The following is a 17,465-nucleotide window of genomic DNA, read 5'->3' on the forward strand; positions in this document are numbered from 1 at the left end:
CGAAATCAATCCTTTGATGCCCATAGAAGTGTCCTACGTAAGCGATCTCGTTGCGAACGCGGTGCGGCGCGATTTGCACGCGAATGTCAGGCGCCGCGCCGCGTTCGCGCGTTGTTCGCCTACGTAAGACGTAGCGTAAGTCCGTCGGCCGTCGTAGTAAGAGAGCGACAGGCAGTATATCATGAGCGAGCTGCTGTCGCATCGCGCTGCTCCTAGGTATCTAGACTTAGGTATCACGGATATAAAGTAAGATTCAATAGAAATTTCAAATAATGTTAAGAAACCAATTTACCTTAATTTCTTCGTAATCTCGCATTTTTAAGGACAAACATGTTTTTTTTTTCTTCATTTCATTTCATTTGCCCAAGCTGAAACGGGTACGCTTCGCGCTCGTTCAATCTGTAGTCATGTAATATTGTTCCTTACAGATAATGTACTCGATCGCGAGCTCAATAATCTGCATGATCGTGCTCTGGCTGAGCCTCTGTTTCTACGCGCCCGTGCTGTGGGATCCCGAGGACAAGGGCATCGTGACCCAGGCGCTGCCGGGAGGAGAGACGACTCCTGCACCAGCAGCTCCTTAGAACTCTATACACTCCAAAGGCAGTCACAGTACTGCATGGTGATTAAAGCGCCTGGTGCGCGTCTACTCCGCGTGGACTACGGGGTGCCTAGCCAAGGTGACAATCGCGACCGCTACGAAAACGAAACTCTTTGTGACTCTCTATCAATTTTCCACATTAGTGCGACAGTGATAGTTGAGCGTTCGCTACGGAGTGTAATAAACGATTGGCATGTTGGCTACGCATCTAGATGTGCGAGTTGCAGCTAGTTTCTTAAGAAGTCGGAAAAGTTCTCAGAAAATTCACAGGAAACAAAGAAAACGTTGGTTTATCTTGGAGATTATTTCGATACAAAAATATAGAAGATCCGAAAGTTTTCCAAGTAAAAAATTTCACTGTTTTGAAAACTTTCCGACACCACCTCAGAGGGCCTACCGCGAATACCGAAGTTCGCAAATTGCGGGCATTTTTCTCGGATCTTTTGTTCCAATTAAGGCGTAATTAGAGTCACAGAGAAGGATGCCCGCAATTTAAGAACTTCGGTGTTCGCATTCGCATTCCGCCTAAAAACAAGTATTCGATTATAGAAACGAAAAGGTTATAATAAAATTGTGACAAGTCTTGACTGGTATGGTCTTATGGCACTTTTAGTGGTAGTAGCAAAGAAAGTGCTATTACCTACGTATCTTTTTGTGCTTGTCACAGTTTCACTTCACTTTTGATGTTTGCCTTTCTAAAAAGTAAGTGCCGCGTTAAAACGGCATACGTCTTGTTGGGCAATTGTACCCGTGGGGTGTACCCGATTTAATTGCGTAGGTATTTTTTGGTACCTATGTTGGCATCAATGTTGAAAAAAATTGAAAATTGTAAAAAAATGTATATTATTTTTAGAATTGCAAAGTCAAAGTCAAAGTCAAGAATACTTTATTCATGTAGGCCTAGTAACAAGCACTTATGAACGTTTTACATTGCATACGTTCTGTCCCTCTCAGGAGCATGCATGTGGTAATTCTATGGTATAAGTGCTTTGAGCATCCCGCGCGCTAGCCGCCTAATAATTTGGAAATTAATTTAAACTTAATAATGTAAACCGGGATAAATGTAATTATAGCGAATACGTACGATGATTGGTCGGTTGGTCTCTATGTTAGGTACGAGTACGTTATATTTCCAAGTAGCTCGGGCTTATTATCAATCTAAGATGACGGAACTCTTATAATTCGCGTTGTTATAAATAATGTAGTAGTAATCGCATTTGTTCCGGTAAACCTTAGTTATATTTTTTTATTTACGAGTATGTATGGAGAGAGTCAAATGAAGCTTAGGCTAATAGTTTAGTTAGCTATTTATTGAATTAAAATACGTACCTAGTTTAAATTACGAGCTTCTTATTTTTTTTATGTATAAAGGTACTGACACACGTTAGGTATTAGACGCTGGGTGGACGACATACGACGACAGGACTGGATGAAACGGGCACAAGATCGACACGAGTGGAAGAAGATGATGATGATGACTCTATGCAAAGTCCTGCACCGGCATCTCAATTTGATTTATTTCTCATATGATACGACCTATCTCGATTCTGATTTAACAATTTGTTACGGGTTTGATCTTATTTGGATACGACATTGAAGATCGCCCACGCTGATTGGATCGTGAGATGCGCGCGCGCGCCAACCATCGAGAGAGACGCTCGTCAAGGTCGTATCAAAACCAGTTCAACACCGTAACAAATTGTTAAATTAGGATCGACCCTCTAGACACGAATTACGCTTAATATTGCCAGAGATACTATAGTCTCCGTATAGGTCGTCGTTGCATTGACGCATGGAAGCATCGAAACTTTGGCAGCAGGCCAGACTAACATTCACATTCACAATAAGTACCTAATAATATTATAAATGCTATATTGAGAGACTCTCGCTAGGTGGTTGGATCAAGGGTCAAATGCAGAAGGCGGTGATCTTGGACACGGCGCGGATAGTCCGCCGGTTCCTCTCTCTGCGGCCCTGACCACCGGCAGCTTGGGCCCTGCCCCGCTGCTGATGGCGGCACCCTATGTTAGGTTTTTTATAATGTGTTTATACTTATTTTTAGTTGTTTTTTATGTGTTTTTGTATTTTACTTTTATATTCATGTTATAAATGACCTAGCCTAAGAAGAAAAATAAATAAATGGAATTATAAATGCGAAAGTAAACAAATATCTGTCTAGTGCATCTTCACGCTTAGGGTGTCTTTCCACCGAAGTGAAGATGGTCGGAAATGAGAGGAGACATTTAGTGTTCTTCTCTCTGTTGGTTGATTCCCGCACGTCACTGTCCTCCGACACCGAAGCTACGGTCGTCACCGTCCTCCGACACCGAAGCTACGGTCGTCACCGTCCTCCGACACCGAAGCTACGGTCGTCACCGTCCTCTGACACCGGAGCTACGGTCGTCACCGTCCTCTGACACCGGAGCTACGGTCGTCACCGTCCTCCGACACCGAAGCTACGGTCGTCACCGTCCTCCGACACCGAAGCTACGGTCGTCACCGTCCTCTGACACCGGAGCTACGGTCGTCACCGTCCTCCGACACCGGAGCTACGGTCGTCACCGTCCTCCGACACTGGAGCTACGGTCGTCACCGTCCTCTGACACCGGAGCTACGGTCGTCACCGTCCTCCGACACCGGAGCTACGGTCGTCACCGTCCTCCGACACCGAAGCTACGGTCGTCACCGTCCTCCGACACCGAAGCTACGGTCGTCACCGTCCTCTGACACCGGAGCTACGGTCGTCACCGTCCTCCGACACCGGAGCTACGGTCGTCACCGTCCTCCGACACCGGAGCTACGCGGTGCAGCTTGAGCCAGCCGCCGGCCTCCGGGCACTCCACGTAGAGTACAGCGATACTGTAGTAGCCATCGGTAGTAGCTTACCTTCGAGATGGCACCGGAGACGTTACGGGCGTCGTGCCAGTTAGCATCAGGTGCGCGGTGCAGCTTGAGCCAGCCGCCGGCCTCCGGGCACTCCACGCAGAGTACAGCGATACTGTAGTAGCCATCGGTAGCAGCTTACCTTCGAGATGGCACCGGAGACGGGTGTCGTGCCAGTTAGCAGGTGCGCGGTGCAGCTTGAGCCAGCCGCCGGCCTCCGGGCACTCCACGCAGAGTACAGCGATACTGTAGTAGCCATCGGTAGCAGCTTACCTTCGAGATGGCACCAGAGACGGGCGTCGTGCCAGTTAGCAGGTACGCGGTGCAGCTTGAGCCAGCCGCCGGCCTCCGGGCACTCCACGTAGAGTACAGCGATACTGTAGTAGCCATCGGTAGCAGCTTACCTTCGAGATGGCACCGGAGACGGGCGTCGTGCCAGTTAGCAGGTGCGCGGTGCAGCTTGAGCCAGCCGCCGGCCTCCGGGCACTCCACGCAGAGTACAGCGATACTGTAGTAGCCATCGGTAGCAGCTTACCTTCGAGATGGCACCGGAGACGGGCGTCGTGCCAGTTAGCAGGTGCGCGGTGCAGCTTGAGCCAGCCGCCGGCCTCCGGGCACTCCACGTAGAGTACAGCGATACTGTAGTAGCTATCGGTAGCAGCTTACCTTCAAGATGGCACCGGAGACGGGCGTCGTGCCAGGTAGCAGGTGCGCGGTGCAGCTTGAGCCAGCCGCCGGCCTCCGGGCACTCCACGTAGAGTACAGCGATACTGTAGTAGCCATCGGTAGTAGCTTACCTTCGAGATGGCACCGGAGACGTTACGGGCGTCGTGCCAGTTAGCATCAGGTGCGCGGTGCAGCTTGAGCCAGCCGCCGGCCTCCGGGCACTCCACGCAGAGTACAGCGATACTGTAGTAGCCATCGGTAGCAGCTTACCTTCGAGATGGCACCGGAGACGGGTGTCGTGCCAGTTAGCAGGTGCGCGGTGCAGCTTGAGCCAGCCGCCGGCCTCCGGGCACTCCACGCAGAGTACAGCGATACTGTAGTAGCCATCGGTAGCAGCTTACCTTCGAGATGGCACCGGAGACGGGCGTCGTGCCAGTTAGCAGGTGCGCGGTGCAGCTTGAGCCAGCCGCCGGCCTCCGGGCACTCCACGTAGAGTACAGCGATACTGTAGTAGCTATCGGTAGCAGCTTACCTTCAAGATGGCACCGGAGACGGGCGTCGTGCCAGTTAGCAGATACGCGGTGCAGCTTGAGCCAGCCGCCGGCCTCCGGGCACTCCACGCAGAGTACAGCGATACTGTAGTAGCCATCGGTAGCAGCTTACCTTCGAGATGGCACCGGAGACGGGCGTCGTGCCAGTTAGCAGATACGCGGTGCAGCTTGAGCCAGCCGCCGGCCTCCGGGCACTCCACGCAGAGTACAGCGATACTGTAGTAGCCATCGGTAGCAGCTTACCTTCGAGATGGCACCAGAGACGGGCGTCGTGCCAGTTAGCAGGTACGCGGTGCAGCTTGAGCCAGCCGCCGGCCTCCGGGCACTCCACGTAGAGTACAGCGATACTGTAGTAGCCATCGGTAGCAGCTTACCTTCGAGATGGCACCGGAGACGGGCGTCGTGCCAGTTAGCAGGTACGCGGTGTAGCTTGAGCCAGCCGCCGGCCTCCGGGTACTCCACGTAGTCGCTGCGGTACCGCTTGCATTCTACTGCAATACACAACCCAGTTAGTTAACTAAGCTTGGCTTAAGATACACTAAAACTAACACATTTTACTACCCGAAATCGCGAAAAATATGCTAGCCCATAGAAAACAGCGACATCTGTTTGAAATAATGGATTGTTGTTATTGAATTGATCCAGTATGATCTACCTAATCACCACGCCCTGTCTTACTAATTATTATAATAGAAACACAGTTATTTAATAATAAGTATTATCAGCTCATTACTTACCGACAGAAGTTGCAGCTAGCAGCAGGTACAATGCTATCACCCTCATTTTAACACTTTTAATTCAGTTCAGTTAATTGTCTTTCTCAACTTTTTGCACTCAAATCACTTGTAATGTTTGGTGAAGCTGACAGAGTGGAGCCTGAAACGAGCACACATTTAAACCGGTGGTTCTGTAGCATTTCCTTGTTTTACGCGTATTTTCAATAAAGAACATTTTGGTTCCTGGCTAGAACATTAGAAACCAAGTGTCTTTAATTAAGAACAACAATGGTCAGAATATAAAAGTGTTTTCAAATTGTTTAGGTATTTTTTGGGTAAATAAGAATATATCTAGTTATTAAGGGGTATATTTTAAAACGGTCGAACAAGAAGAGAATACTAAATTACGATCTATAAGTATGTATTTGTATAATCATTTCAATGTTAATAATTAATACAATTTCGTCGTTAAAGCATCTTGGTGGTTAAAGAGGGACTAAATTACAACCGTTAAATTAGTTCGTTAATTAATTATTTTCTTCAATCAGATGTTTTTGTTTTATTTTAAGAAAATATTTTCATACCTGAATATTTATAGTAAAGTAGGTAAGAGGATGTAAAAATATTTTAATAACCGCATGCAATATTGCTACTGGCTTTAATTGCTGTGTATTTTTTTCCTTGTTTTACAGGACCACTCTGTATACTGATAAACTTACACTTCTCCGAACCCGTAGAATCGGCTAGATAGCTCAAAGCAGTGGCTAGAACTGACTGGCTAGTATTTAAACTGGCCATTATCAAAATTAATCACACATAGCAAAGGTTATCGCTGCCCTACTGTGTATTCAGTATTGAAAAATAATGACAGTTTGAATTTAGAACTTGTTGCATTAAAATAAAGTCGATAATTGAATGCGTTTTCTAATGGCTCTTACGACTTTGATGCATGAACAGATCTGTAATGGCGCTTGAACTTGGGTCTTTGCTTATCAAAATTATCATTTAATTAAGAGTAGTTAAGTTGTAGTTTTGTATTGACTTCTTATACTTTTACACATAGGTAAATGCCATGGAAATACATCACACTTTGTTCGTAACTATCTGTTTGATGCTGACAGTGCCTACATCTTTTTTGTTTACATGCCAAATAAATTTTATTCTCCACCCCGATGTATTGATAAAAAATTGTTTTAGCGGGAGCACCATAGTGCTCCAGATTTAATAACTCTGTTAAAACCGCTTTTGTAACCCCTTTTGTAAATAACTGGCTTTGCATAGGTATTTTTATTCCGGCGAAAGGGGAAAATCGCTGTACGGGGAAAAACTGGAAACGCAGCGTCTATTAACTTGCATGTATGGTGTGTGCAAACGTTTCCCGCTGACTCAGCCGTTTGTTCGGTGCGCTCATTCTACAAGCGCGGTGAATCCAGGTGCTCCAATATTATGTCAAGTTATTTTTTTGCTACCTTACCTTTTCCAACGTTGCCATGTAAAACATTGCCGATTTTTATATTGTCATGGTCTTTTTAGTCAGCTTTTGATAAAGTTTGATGGCTGGGCCGTTACAGTAGTTAGTGCCAATGTGGGTAGCCAGTTTTTTACGTGTTTACCTGTTCTGCTCTCTATATATGTTTTATTATGGAGTGTGTGCATATTTTTCTTCATTTGGGCTTTATGGTGCGGGAGTGGGAAATGGACATAATCCGGTTGCTTATGGAGTGCGGCCGCATGCTTGGCTGCGATATCCGCTCTCTCATTGCCATCGAGGCCAGCATGCGCCTTAATCCAACAAAATTGGATCTCCATCTGCCCAGACTCCCTGATGTTGTTTAGTATTTTGTGAACAGCATTTATGTTCCGGTTAGTACTGCTCTGGTTAGACATTTTTAAGGTATACGAAATATATAATTTAAAATCATTGATTAAATAATATAAAATTAAAGGCAATCGGCCGCCCGTACTCCTAGCGAGGACCGATTAACCCTCACCAAACAGCAATATATAATAAAAAGTGGTTAGTGCCTGCGAGACCCCGCCCCGGCTCGGCGCTCGCTCGCTCCACGAGAATATACGCCATCAACTGAGCCGGCAACTTTTACACGCTAGTGCAAACAAAGCCCTCGTAGCGGAAGCAGTTATAAAGTTGACCCAAAAATTTTTTATTAAGCTATGAGCTTCATCATATATGTTCCTTGAGTAATTCTAAGCATTTCAAGCCTGGGAGCCAATAAGAAATGTGTGTCTACTCGGATTTGTAATGGATTCAAACTTTCAACCCCTTTTTAACCCTGTTAGGGGATGAATTTTACAAAACGCTGAAATTACTTTTCCTGTCTTTTAATAATATCCCCAAATACAAAGATTCAAGTCCCGCGTTCGAAAATTTTTTTGATATCCATACAAACTTTCAACTCCTTTTTCACCACCTTAGGGGATGAATTTTCAAAAACGCTGAAATTAGTTTTCTTGTATTTTAATAATATATCGTTTTACGAAGTTTCAAATTCCTAGCTTAAAATAAAACTTGAACCCCATACAAACTTTCATCCCCTTTTTAACCCCCTTAGGGGTTGAATTTCTCAAAATCGCTTCTTATCTCTTGTACACTTTATAAATGTAATCTAGTGTGCAAATTTCAACTTTCTATCTTTTGTAGTTTCGGCTCCGCGTAGCAAAAATCTCCAACCAAATTTTTCACCTTTTTACGTTTTTCTTGTAAAATTACTATGAAATTGAAAAAACAAATATCAGCAATGATTTCTACGTCTTTGGTTTATACGAAAATGATACCAAACTTGCCCTAGTACCCACCAGGATCAGAGTAGATTTTTTTTAAAGATGACGGATGGCGGCCGTCTTTTTTACCCCACCCTCCCCCCCACTTCACGCTAGAAATGCTTAGAATTACTCAAATATCAGATGTGATGAAGCTCATAGCTTAATAAAATTTTTTTGGGTCATGTATGGCAGCGTTACATAACTGACTCCAGTATCGAGCGTTGCTTATTTAGCAGGCTTTTGGCTTCCTAGTTAAAATATTAAACGAAAATATTCAGCTTATACATTTAATATAAATAAATGAAAATGAGACATCGTTTTTTAACTAATGTTTTTCTATTGTTTTTCGGGACTTGTACAAAACTTAATCATGTTTCCATTAGGCATCCATTTAGCTCCATTACTGCTTTTAGTTCCGAGAAAACGTAAGGTTAAATCAAGCGTATTGTTTATTTTGTTTTCCTATGTTGTACCGAATTAACATTGATCAATTCATCATTTTCTTGCTTAAAAACGTGAATGTAATGACTTGTTAGGCCTTTACATCCGCATATCCACTAACTAGACGCAGCCTCGGCTTGACCGTCTGCCTCTACATAGTGGATACGCGGCTTTAGGATAACGACACCACTATGTAAATAGTCCAATAAATAATTAATTTACATATCTGTCGTACCTATCTTAGGGGACGCATTGGAAACCGGCCGCCTATCATGTGCAGCGCGTCATCCTGAATCTTGTCGTAACATAATACACGAAGGCTGATATTGGGTCACGTCAGTTGACGTCTTTGGCGATCAAAAATTTAATATAAAAAATTATGCCTATTATTAATTCTTTATTTCAGATAAATTTTATCCATACAATTGTTAGTTTGGCTTATGACTACGTTATTTACTTACTACTACTACATTAAATAACTATTTACTTATTATTAGGTCAACCCAAAATTTCAGGAAGGTACAATCCACCCTCTCTGCTATGACCTTAAGTATACTGTTGTGACTGCCCCGCACCCGACACAACAGAGACGTTATTCGTTTACGCCGGATGGCATAGAAGTCATCAGTTCGTTCCGTGGCGAACATCCCTGAAGCGCTGCAGTAACGGGGCAGTCCCAACAGCATCCTGAAGGCGTCGTTGTATTGGATTCGGAGGGCGTTGTATGCCTTTTGAGTATAGTTGACCCATAGACTGCTCGTGTAAAATACTTGACAGTACGCCTTAAAAAGGGTAATTTTGACTTGTTTCGAACAGCGAGCAAATCTACGGGCCAACATGTTACTCCGCACCGCCAGCGCCCTCCTTTCCCTTTCAATGTCGAGGTCATCTTTCAAATTTACACACAGGATGTGTCCCAAGTATTTAAATTGTGTAACTCTTTCCAGTGATTTACCATTCAGTTGTATTTTGTGGTACACATTGGGATTCATCCTGTGTGACCTGAAAACCATGTATTCACTTTTACCGGCATTGTAAATAAGTCCATGTTTTTTCGCATATGACTCACACGTTTTCAGCATTTGCCTCAGAGCACATAGCGAGGGGCTCAGCAACACCATGTCGTCCGCGTAGCTAATATTATTGACGCTAACTCCATCTACATGACAACCCACATGCATGTTGCTGAGCTCCTCGATCAGACCGTTAACATACAAGTTGAAGAGCTTAGGGGAGGTCAACCCCCCCTGCCTCACCCCGCACTCCAACCTGTATGCTCCCGACAGTGAGTCATTCCATTTAACGTAGTTAAACTGATTATTGTACCAATACTTAAGAACACCTATGAGCTCACGTGGTACACTCGTGCTAGCTAGCTTATCCCACAGGATACCATATGACACCAGATCAAAGGCCTTGGAAAGATCCAGGAAGCATGCGTACACCGGTGTACTTCTGTCGGTATAGTACTTGACGGTATGCTTTAGACTCAGAATGGCCGTCTCGGTTGACACCCCCTGCCTGAACCCAAACTGTGCATCGTGCAAGTCTAGGTATTTACCGAGACGGCAGTCAAGCAGACCGTCCAGCACCTTTGCTATAATCGTGGCCAATGAAATGGGTCTATAGTTTCCTTTATCAGAGAGATCACCGGTTTTGTTCTTAACTATTGGCACAACGATCGTTTTTAACATATCATGCGGCAAATACGAGTGACTAATACACATCGAATAGAACATGGCTAAGACTCTCGGCATGTGCGCACCAGCCATCTGCAGATGCTCGATGCTGAGACCATCATGCCCAGGTGACTTACCTCTAGTCATATGAGAAATTATATTTGACACTTCTTTGACAGTAAAACTTGTCACCTTGGCCTCCGGAGGAACCTCAGCATCGAGCGCCGGCAGCGTATGCCCCAACGGCGATTGCACCATAAAGTGGTTTTTAAACATATCCGCAATAGTTTTAGCATCACTATTTCCGTCAACAGCCGCCGGCAAGCCAGGTCGAATATTTAGGTCGTTTGTACATTTCCAAAATGTTTTAAAATCATTTTTTGACCGATGTAAGGCTATTGTGTCCATCTTAATTTGGTCTTGATGGTTTTGACACCATCTCAACCTAGATTTGAATAGCTTCCGACTTTCACACATTTCCTTATGCACATAACCTGTCATAGGTCTTCCATGAAGTACCCACGACTGGAACTTCAACCTGGCCCACCTGTGGGCATCGCTAACGTGTTTGTTCCAACCAGTTATATACCCCTTTTTTCTATTGACCGTCTTTTTGGAAGTACTTTTTGAGGCATCAGTTAATATATCTGTTATTTGTTTATATAACCGGTCTATTATCAAATGATGTCCATTATTACTACAAAAAATATCACAACAATTAGTAAATTCTGGAGGAAAATTTATATCTTTCAATTTTATATTACATATTTCACGATATTTGGCTATTTGATCGGGCTGCCTAACACCCCACTTTACATTATTACACTTTGATTCACTAATTAAAACTTTTTGCATATTTACGTCCAAAACACATTCTAACTCAATTGGAAAATGGTCCGACCAGAAAACGTCGTTATGTATTTTTACCCCTCGTATAGTATTGAGGACACTTTCTGATACTAAACAGTGGTCCAACCACCGTTTCGACCCGTGAGCATCACTCATAAACGTGTAACTGTCCGAGCCTAGTCCTAACGTTATAATATCCGCCTATGTATAAAGATTTTCATTTAATTTCAAAGGGTTAAGAGCACTCCGTGGACACTCCGTGATCTTCCTTGATGATATCCGCAGCGTGCTCTGCAATCATCGCCACGGGCGCGTTGGTGTTCCCGCTGGTGATGGTGGGCATCACTCCGGCGTCCACCACGCGCAGGCGTGCCGACCCTCGCACGCGCAGCCGCGCGTCCACCACCGAGCCCATCGCCGTCGACCCTACTGGATGCCACACTGTGCACGCTATTTCTCGCGCATAACATCTCCAGTAATCGTGACTACCGAATATCGCACCAGCGCATCCTTGCAACTTGAGATCGACTACTTTTGCTCCAATGCGTTTTAGACTAGTTGTATTCAACACGCGCAAGTAATCCTGTATGCTTCTTGCGTGGATATCTAAATCTGTATCGTTTCTGTAATATCCTAAGTAAATCTCCGGTGGGTGTGTGGGGTCTTTGCTAAGTAAACGCACGTGCCCGCGTGAAACAGGCTGGATCAGGTTTATTTCGGTGAATAGACTCTTGAAGCCTTCTAGCGCTCTGTCTAAAGCGTCGCAGACTTCGTCGTCTAAATGATATACGCTACCGCAGTACCAGAGGGCATCTTTGCCGGAGTCTGTAGGGTACGCTGAGACTTGATAATCCGGTACCGCTTTCGATTTGTCAAGGGATACGTATCCGGTGATGGTAGCGCCTACGCCATGCAAGTCTAGAGCTGCATCTTCCGGCTCACTACGTTCAGCTGTAAAGTAAACTGGCGCAGTAATATGGTCGTGCAAATTTTCTCCAACTGGTAAATCAGCAATGACATCTATATCGAACTCCTTGAGATGCTTTTTTGGACCAATTCCTGAAAGCATCAGAATTTGTGGCGTGTTAATGGCCCCTGCTGATAGAATGACTTCTTTATTAGCTGTGATTGTGATTGTTTTGCCTGCGTCAGTTAAAGCTTCGACCCCTACAGCGGTCGCACCATCCATGATAACTTTTGTGACTAGAGCATGTTTGAGAACGTGTAGGTTAAGTCGGTGGGATACTGGTCCTAGAAAAGTTGTAGCAGTACTCTGACGCACGCCATCGGCAACGATATACTGTCCTTCAGAGAAAACAAGCTGCTTATCACTATTCGCATCCAAAAATATTTCGTACCCCAGCTGTCGAAAAGCATTGAAATACAATTGGTTTCTCTCCGGATCAGATTTCCTGGTGACGCCAATCGGCCCGCCGGTTCCGTGGAACTTTCTGAAGCGGAAATTCATGATTTTATCATCCTTCATGTTTTCGCTCTTGATGAAGTACTTGAGCGCGGTGTCCCAGCCCCAGCCGGGGCTGCTCCGGGCCCAGGAGTTGAAGTCCTCGGGGTTGCCGCGCACGTGCAACATGAGGTTGGCGCTGCTGGAGCCGCCTAGCATCTTGCCGCGCGTCAGCTTGATGCTCTTGTTCTTGTGCGCTTGGCTGGAGTAGCCGTCGTTGACTGTCTGGTAATTCCAATCTAATCTGGAGCCGATGATGTAGTAGTATAGTCCCGGAAGCTAAAAACACAAATATTTATTAATTGGTGATGAAATAAGCAATCTTTTGGAAAGACGACTGTGGCAGAAATACTCATGGATAGCTTATTGTGATTGCAGTGTAGTGTAGGATCATTGTTGGTGATCTTTTAGTAGTCCATGACCGGCCAGCATTTTGTCCATTAGTGATAAACACATACGCGTCTACCTGAGACTCCACAGGAGGGTCGCCACCCGCCTCGATCAGCAGAATGCGCCACTCTGCCACTTCTGAGAGCCTGTTGGCGAGCACGCAGCCGGCCGTGCCCGCGCCCACTATTATAAAGTCGTACTCGGCTTCATCTGGAGAAAAACAAATTATCATATGTCTACATTCGTGTTAGAGTCAATTTAAGCTAACTCTGTACCGGATTGGAAAGTAATAAAGTGTTGAACCGCTACTGAAATTTCTTGATATAACTAATGATAATGACGTGCCACACTTTGCTAATAGTTTGAAGTGGCATGCCACACTTTGTCAAGACGACGCTGCCAACTAGTGCAGAGTAGGTAAGCTTAGACGGACTCGACCAACGATGGTTTCTCAAGAGCATGGCATAGAAAGAGCACTCTGTTACTCTTGTTTGTTCCAACACTATCGCTTGTGCCTGTGGTGGCATTCGAGCACTAAAGTTGATGGCAGGTCTTGCAGCCAGTACCGCTAGCACGAGGCGCACGTGGTGGGCACGTAACGGGCACTTAGCTTACCTAGCACTATTGCTTGCGGCGGCATACGCGTGCTCAAGTAGATGGCGGGTAGCGCCGCCAGTATCGCTTGCACGACGCGCACGATGCCCAGCACGTGACGCGCGCGCATCCATGTCGGCCACATCACCTTGTCTATTCTGTGCCAAATGAAATCACTTACTTATATATTGTTAAAATATTATATTGCTAAAAATATTAAATTCTGGTGGCGACTGCAACAGCGTCACTGTTGCAGCGTTGTCGCGTTTGATGCCACTGTCAATTTCCTTAACAAAATAAATAAGTAGACATTTTCATTTCCAGTACCGAAAGGCTGCCTGGAAGAGATGGATTATAGCAAGGTTTGGAGCATTGTTCTAGACACTACTTTTGATGCTGACTGTACTGTCCTTGAACCAAAGAATGTCTGTAAGTACGGTCAGCAGCAGAAGTTGCTAAGCGGGCGAGGTGTTCACAATTACCTTGACACGCTCTTATTCCCTTAACAATAAAGTCGCGTCAAGATCATTTTGAACACCTCGCCCACTTAGCAACTTCTGTTACTGACAGTACAACACAGTAAATACAGTCAATAAGTTTGATTTCTGGCAGATAATCTTGTACATTCTAAACCTGTAGTTAGCCCCGTGCCTGGGTACGTGTTTGAAGGGGAGCCAGCTACATCTGCAACTGTAGGTACATTTAACAAGGACTGGGTCCCGGCCGAGTAATGTGACACCCGGAAATGGGTGGTGTGATTTATACAACGGACATTAACGCCATCTAGCGAGATTTACTTACCACAGATCCTTGAGATAGTTTGGGTTGTTTTCATCACATTTGCTCGAAAGGTCTTATTTCATGCAGGTGTACTTACGTACTAAAGGACAAAGGCCTATATTGTGCCCGTGCTTCTAGCAACACCGGCTTCCGACACGTCGGAATGCCCGTGGGAGTTATAGAATGTGAATAAAAAAGCTATAACTCCCCAGGGACTTATAGCTCTTTTTTTAACCGACTTCCAAATCTCAAAGAAGGATCGAGGTTATCAATTCGGTTGTATGTTTTTTTTTTTTATTATGTCACTAATTCATACGAAGCAAGTAGGTACCTAACTATAAGATATACTTGAGTTTTAGTTTTAATATATCTACCGACATTTATAATATAATATTCTTGTTTATATGTAAAAATATTTAATAAGAATGAGTAATTTAAGAGTACCTAATAAGAGTACTTATAGCCTTTGATTAAAATTTGTAAATATTCAATATAAAAATTACAATTTTGCAGTTGCTATTATGTGTGAATTGTGGGAGGTCATTCATTATTAATTATAATATTTTCATAGAAATTTGACATTAATGATGACATCGCCACACTTTTTTATTGCTAATGCTTGGTGCCATTCTAGTACATATAGAAGCGTGTAGCATCGACACTTGCCTCTAATAGCGTCTAGCATTGAGATCGGCAAGATATAAAAGCATAGATTTTTTGTCGGGTAAAACGACGGCAGCCGGAAATTGTGGCATGATTTAAGGCGCCGGATATTAACGCACCATCTAGCGAGATTTACTAGCACTCTGTGGATGATGCGTTTAGATAAGTCCACACATAAAAGTAAGGGTGGTATTACATCTCATTACGTCCCACTCTCTCATTAAAGCAAAATGTGAGACAAAATACACATTGGACAAAGAAGATAGACAGGTGAAATGCCACGAAGACATGTATGTATAGTTTCTACAATAAACATATTATTATACCGGGTGTGGCCTGTAACATGAGCAAATAATTAAAACATAGATTGTACTCCTCAAACGGTGACACTTTTGTTCAACAACTTTTAAAAATTATGAAGTATTGAGACTCCCTATTTTTCATACAAAATAAATATCTTCAATGGATGCCATCGCCATGCCATTATCATTGTGATTGACGTTGCTTGTCACGCCTTAAACATAACAAAATTCGCAATACATTGCGTCTTAGAATAATCTTTAAAGTGTACCTATTAAAAATCAAACCACAAGTTATTTTTAAAAGTCGCTGAACAAATGTTGGTCAATATGAGGAGTTCAGCCTACGGTTTAATTTTTTGCTCATATTACAGGCCACACCCGGTATTTTAGTCAGTCTGGCGGGCATGGAGAATTATCTGTAGGTACCCGGTTTGGTAGCCAGACGAAGACTTGCGTTAGGTCAATAGGTAGTTAGGTCATTGTGGCTGCATGGGCTTCACATTGGGCCCTGATTACTCTTTGTTCATACATTTGCTACTTGCATTTCGTTGCAAATAGCAATAAACATTAACCATGTGTGGACAGGCCTCAAACTGAAGGCCACCAATACTTAACCGCAATAATAAGTATTTTTCATGACTAGATAAATTTTATTATCAATTTTACTATAAAATTTTATTATTATGGCTGCATAGTCACGATCAGGTACAGTCAGCAAAATTTACAGGGTAGGTACACGAATCGGGTCAAAAATATTTGAACAGGCGGAGCGGAGTGACAATTAAAACGGCTCATCCCGACTTTCAATTCCAAGGGAAATATTTTTGACAGCTTAATACGTAACAAATTAATGCAAACATTAAAAAACCGGCCAAGTGCGAGTCGGACTCGCGTTCCAACTGTTCCAAGGGTTCCGTATATTACACAATTTTTAACAATGTATTTTTATGTGAAATGTGAGTGAAATCTCTTTAAAAAATCCGTAGGGGTTGGATCAAAAACTGTTATTAAGTCCGACTCACGCTTGACTGTACATTTCTAATAGGTTTTCCTGTCATCTATAGGTATAGACCTATTTTATGTATTTTTTTTCAAAATTTTAGACCTAGTAGTTTCGGAGATAAAGGGGGGGAATGGTCATTTTTTGCCTATTTTCTTGAATAACTTCTAAACTGTTTATTCGAAAATTATAAAAAATATATATTTAAGATCCTTACAATAGGCTCTTTCATTTGATATGTAACATGATATAGTTTGAAAATGTTTATTTTTTAATTTTTTCATTTACGCCCCAAAAGTGGCCCCCATGTTTAAAATTCATTTGTTTACGTTACATGTCCATATTTGGGTCACAAATTTACATATGTGTACCAAATTTCAACTTGATTGGTCCAGTAGTTCCGGAGAAAATCGGCTGTGACAGACGGACAGACAGACAGACGCACGAGTGATCCTATAAGGGTTCCGTTTTTTCCTTTTGAGGTACGGAACCCTAAAAATAGGTAGTTTGCCATCATTATCCAATGTTTGCAAAGGTTTGCGTGCAGAGCAGTTAGGTACAACTCCGTTTGTAGATACAATCCGATAATTGAGCTTCCGTGATTACTTACTACCCGTGCATCTAGCTACAATAGAGACATCGCAGTCATAAAACTAAACAACCGAATGAGAATTGGTAAACACTAAAATGTTTCGTTTTCCAAAAACTACTTTGCTTCCATTATGTAGAGTCGTAATTTCAATCGCACTTGGTATAATAAAAGCTCGAATGAACTTGGTCGTTCCCAACGCTTATGGCTGATTTAGACGGCGCGCGAACTCTCATGCGATTTTAGTTACATTGCGGACTGTTGGTTACGTCCAATTTAACTGACCGATCAAAACCGGCAATGTAATGAAACTCGCACGCGAGTTCTCACATCGTCTAAATAAGCCCTTAGTTACCTGTTTTCAAATTATAGTCTGAAGTCTGAATTCTCGTCTCTCATCTGAGAGCCTAGCCAAGATGCCAATCCTTGATAGAAAACGGGAAACGAAACCTAATGGAAATATTGACTATTCGTAGCATCTGTCATCCCGGTACATTTTTTCTATCGTTTGGCGTTTG

At 43.6% G+C, this 17,465-nt stretch overlaps 2 protein-coding genes across 2 annotated transcripts in view; one reads left to right on the top strand and one right to left on the bottom strand.

Moving 5' to 3' along the window:
* LOC134667696 (protein I'm not dead yet-like) overlaps window positions 1-1,933 on the top strand; it is a 44,830-nt gene extending 42,897 nt beyond the window's left edge. The window contains exon 14 of the mRNA XM_063525119.1: window positions 429-1,933. Coding sequence (XP_063381189.1) covers window positions 429-584 — 156 coding nt within the window. The 3' untranslated portion in view covers window positions 585-1,933. The remainder of the gene's footprint in view (window positions 1-428) is intronic.
* Window positions 1,934-11,402: 9,469 nt separating this feature from the next.
* LOC134667579 (ecdysone oxidase-like) lies at window positions 11,403-13,765 on the bottom strand. The gene is made up of 3 exons (XM_063525013.1): window positions 13,635-13,765; window positions 13,096-13,229; window positions 11,403-12,908 (listed from the first exon to the last, which is right to left on the bottom strand). Exons 1-3 carry the CDS (start codon window positions 13,756-13,758, stop codon window positions 11,403-11,405), a joined length of 1,764 nt encoding a protein of 587 aa, XP_063381083.1. The 5' UTR covers window positions 13,759-13,765.
* Window positions 13,766-17,465: the final 3,700 nt, after the last annotated feature.

This window comes from Cydia fagiglandana, chromosome 9, assembly GCF_963556715.1.
Source record: "Cydia fagiglandana chromosome 9, ilCydFagi1.1, whole genome shotgun sequence".
Lineage (NCBI taxonomy): Eukaryota > Metazoa > Arthropoda > Insecta > Lepidoptera > Tortricidae > Cydia > Cydia fagiglandana.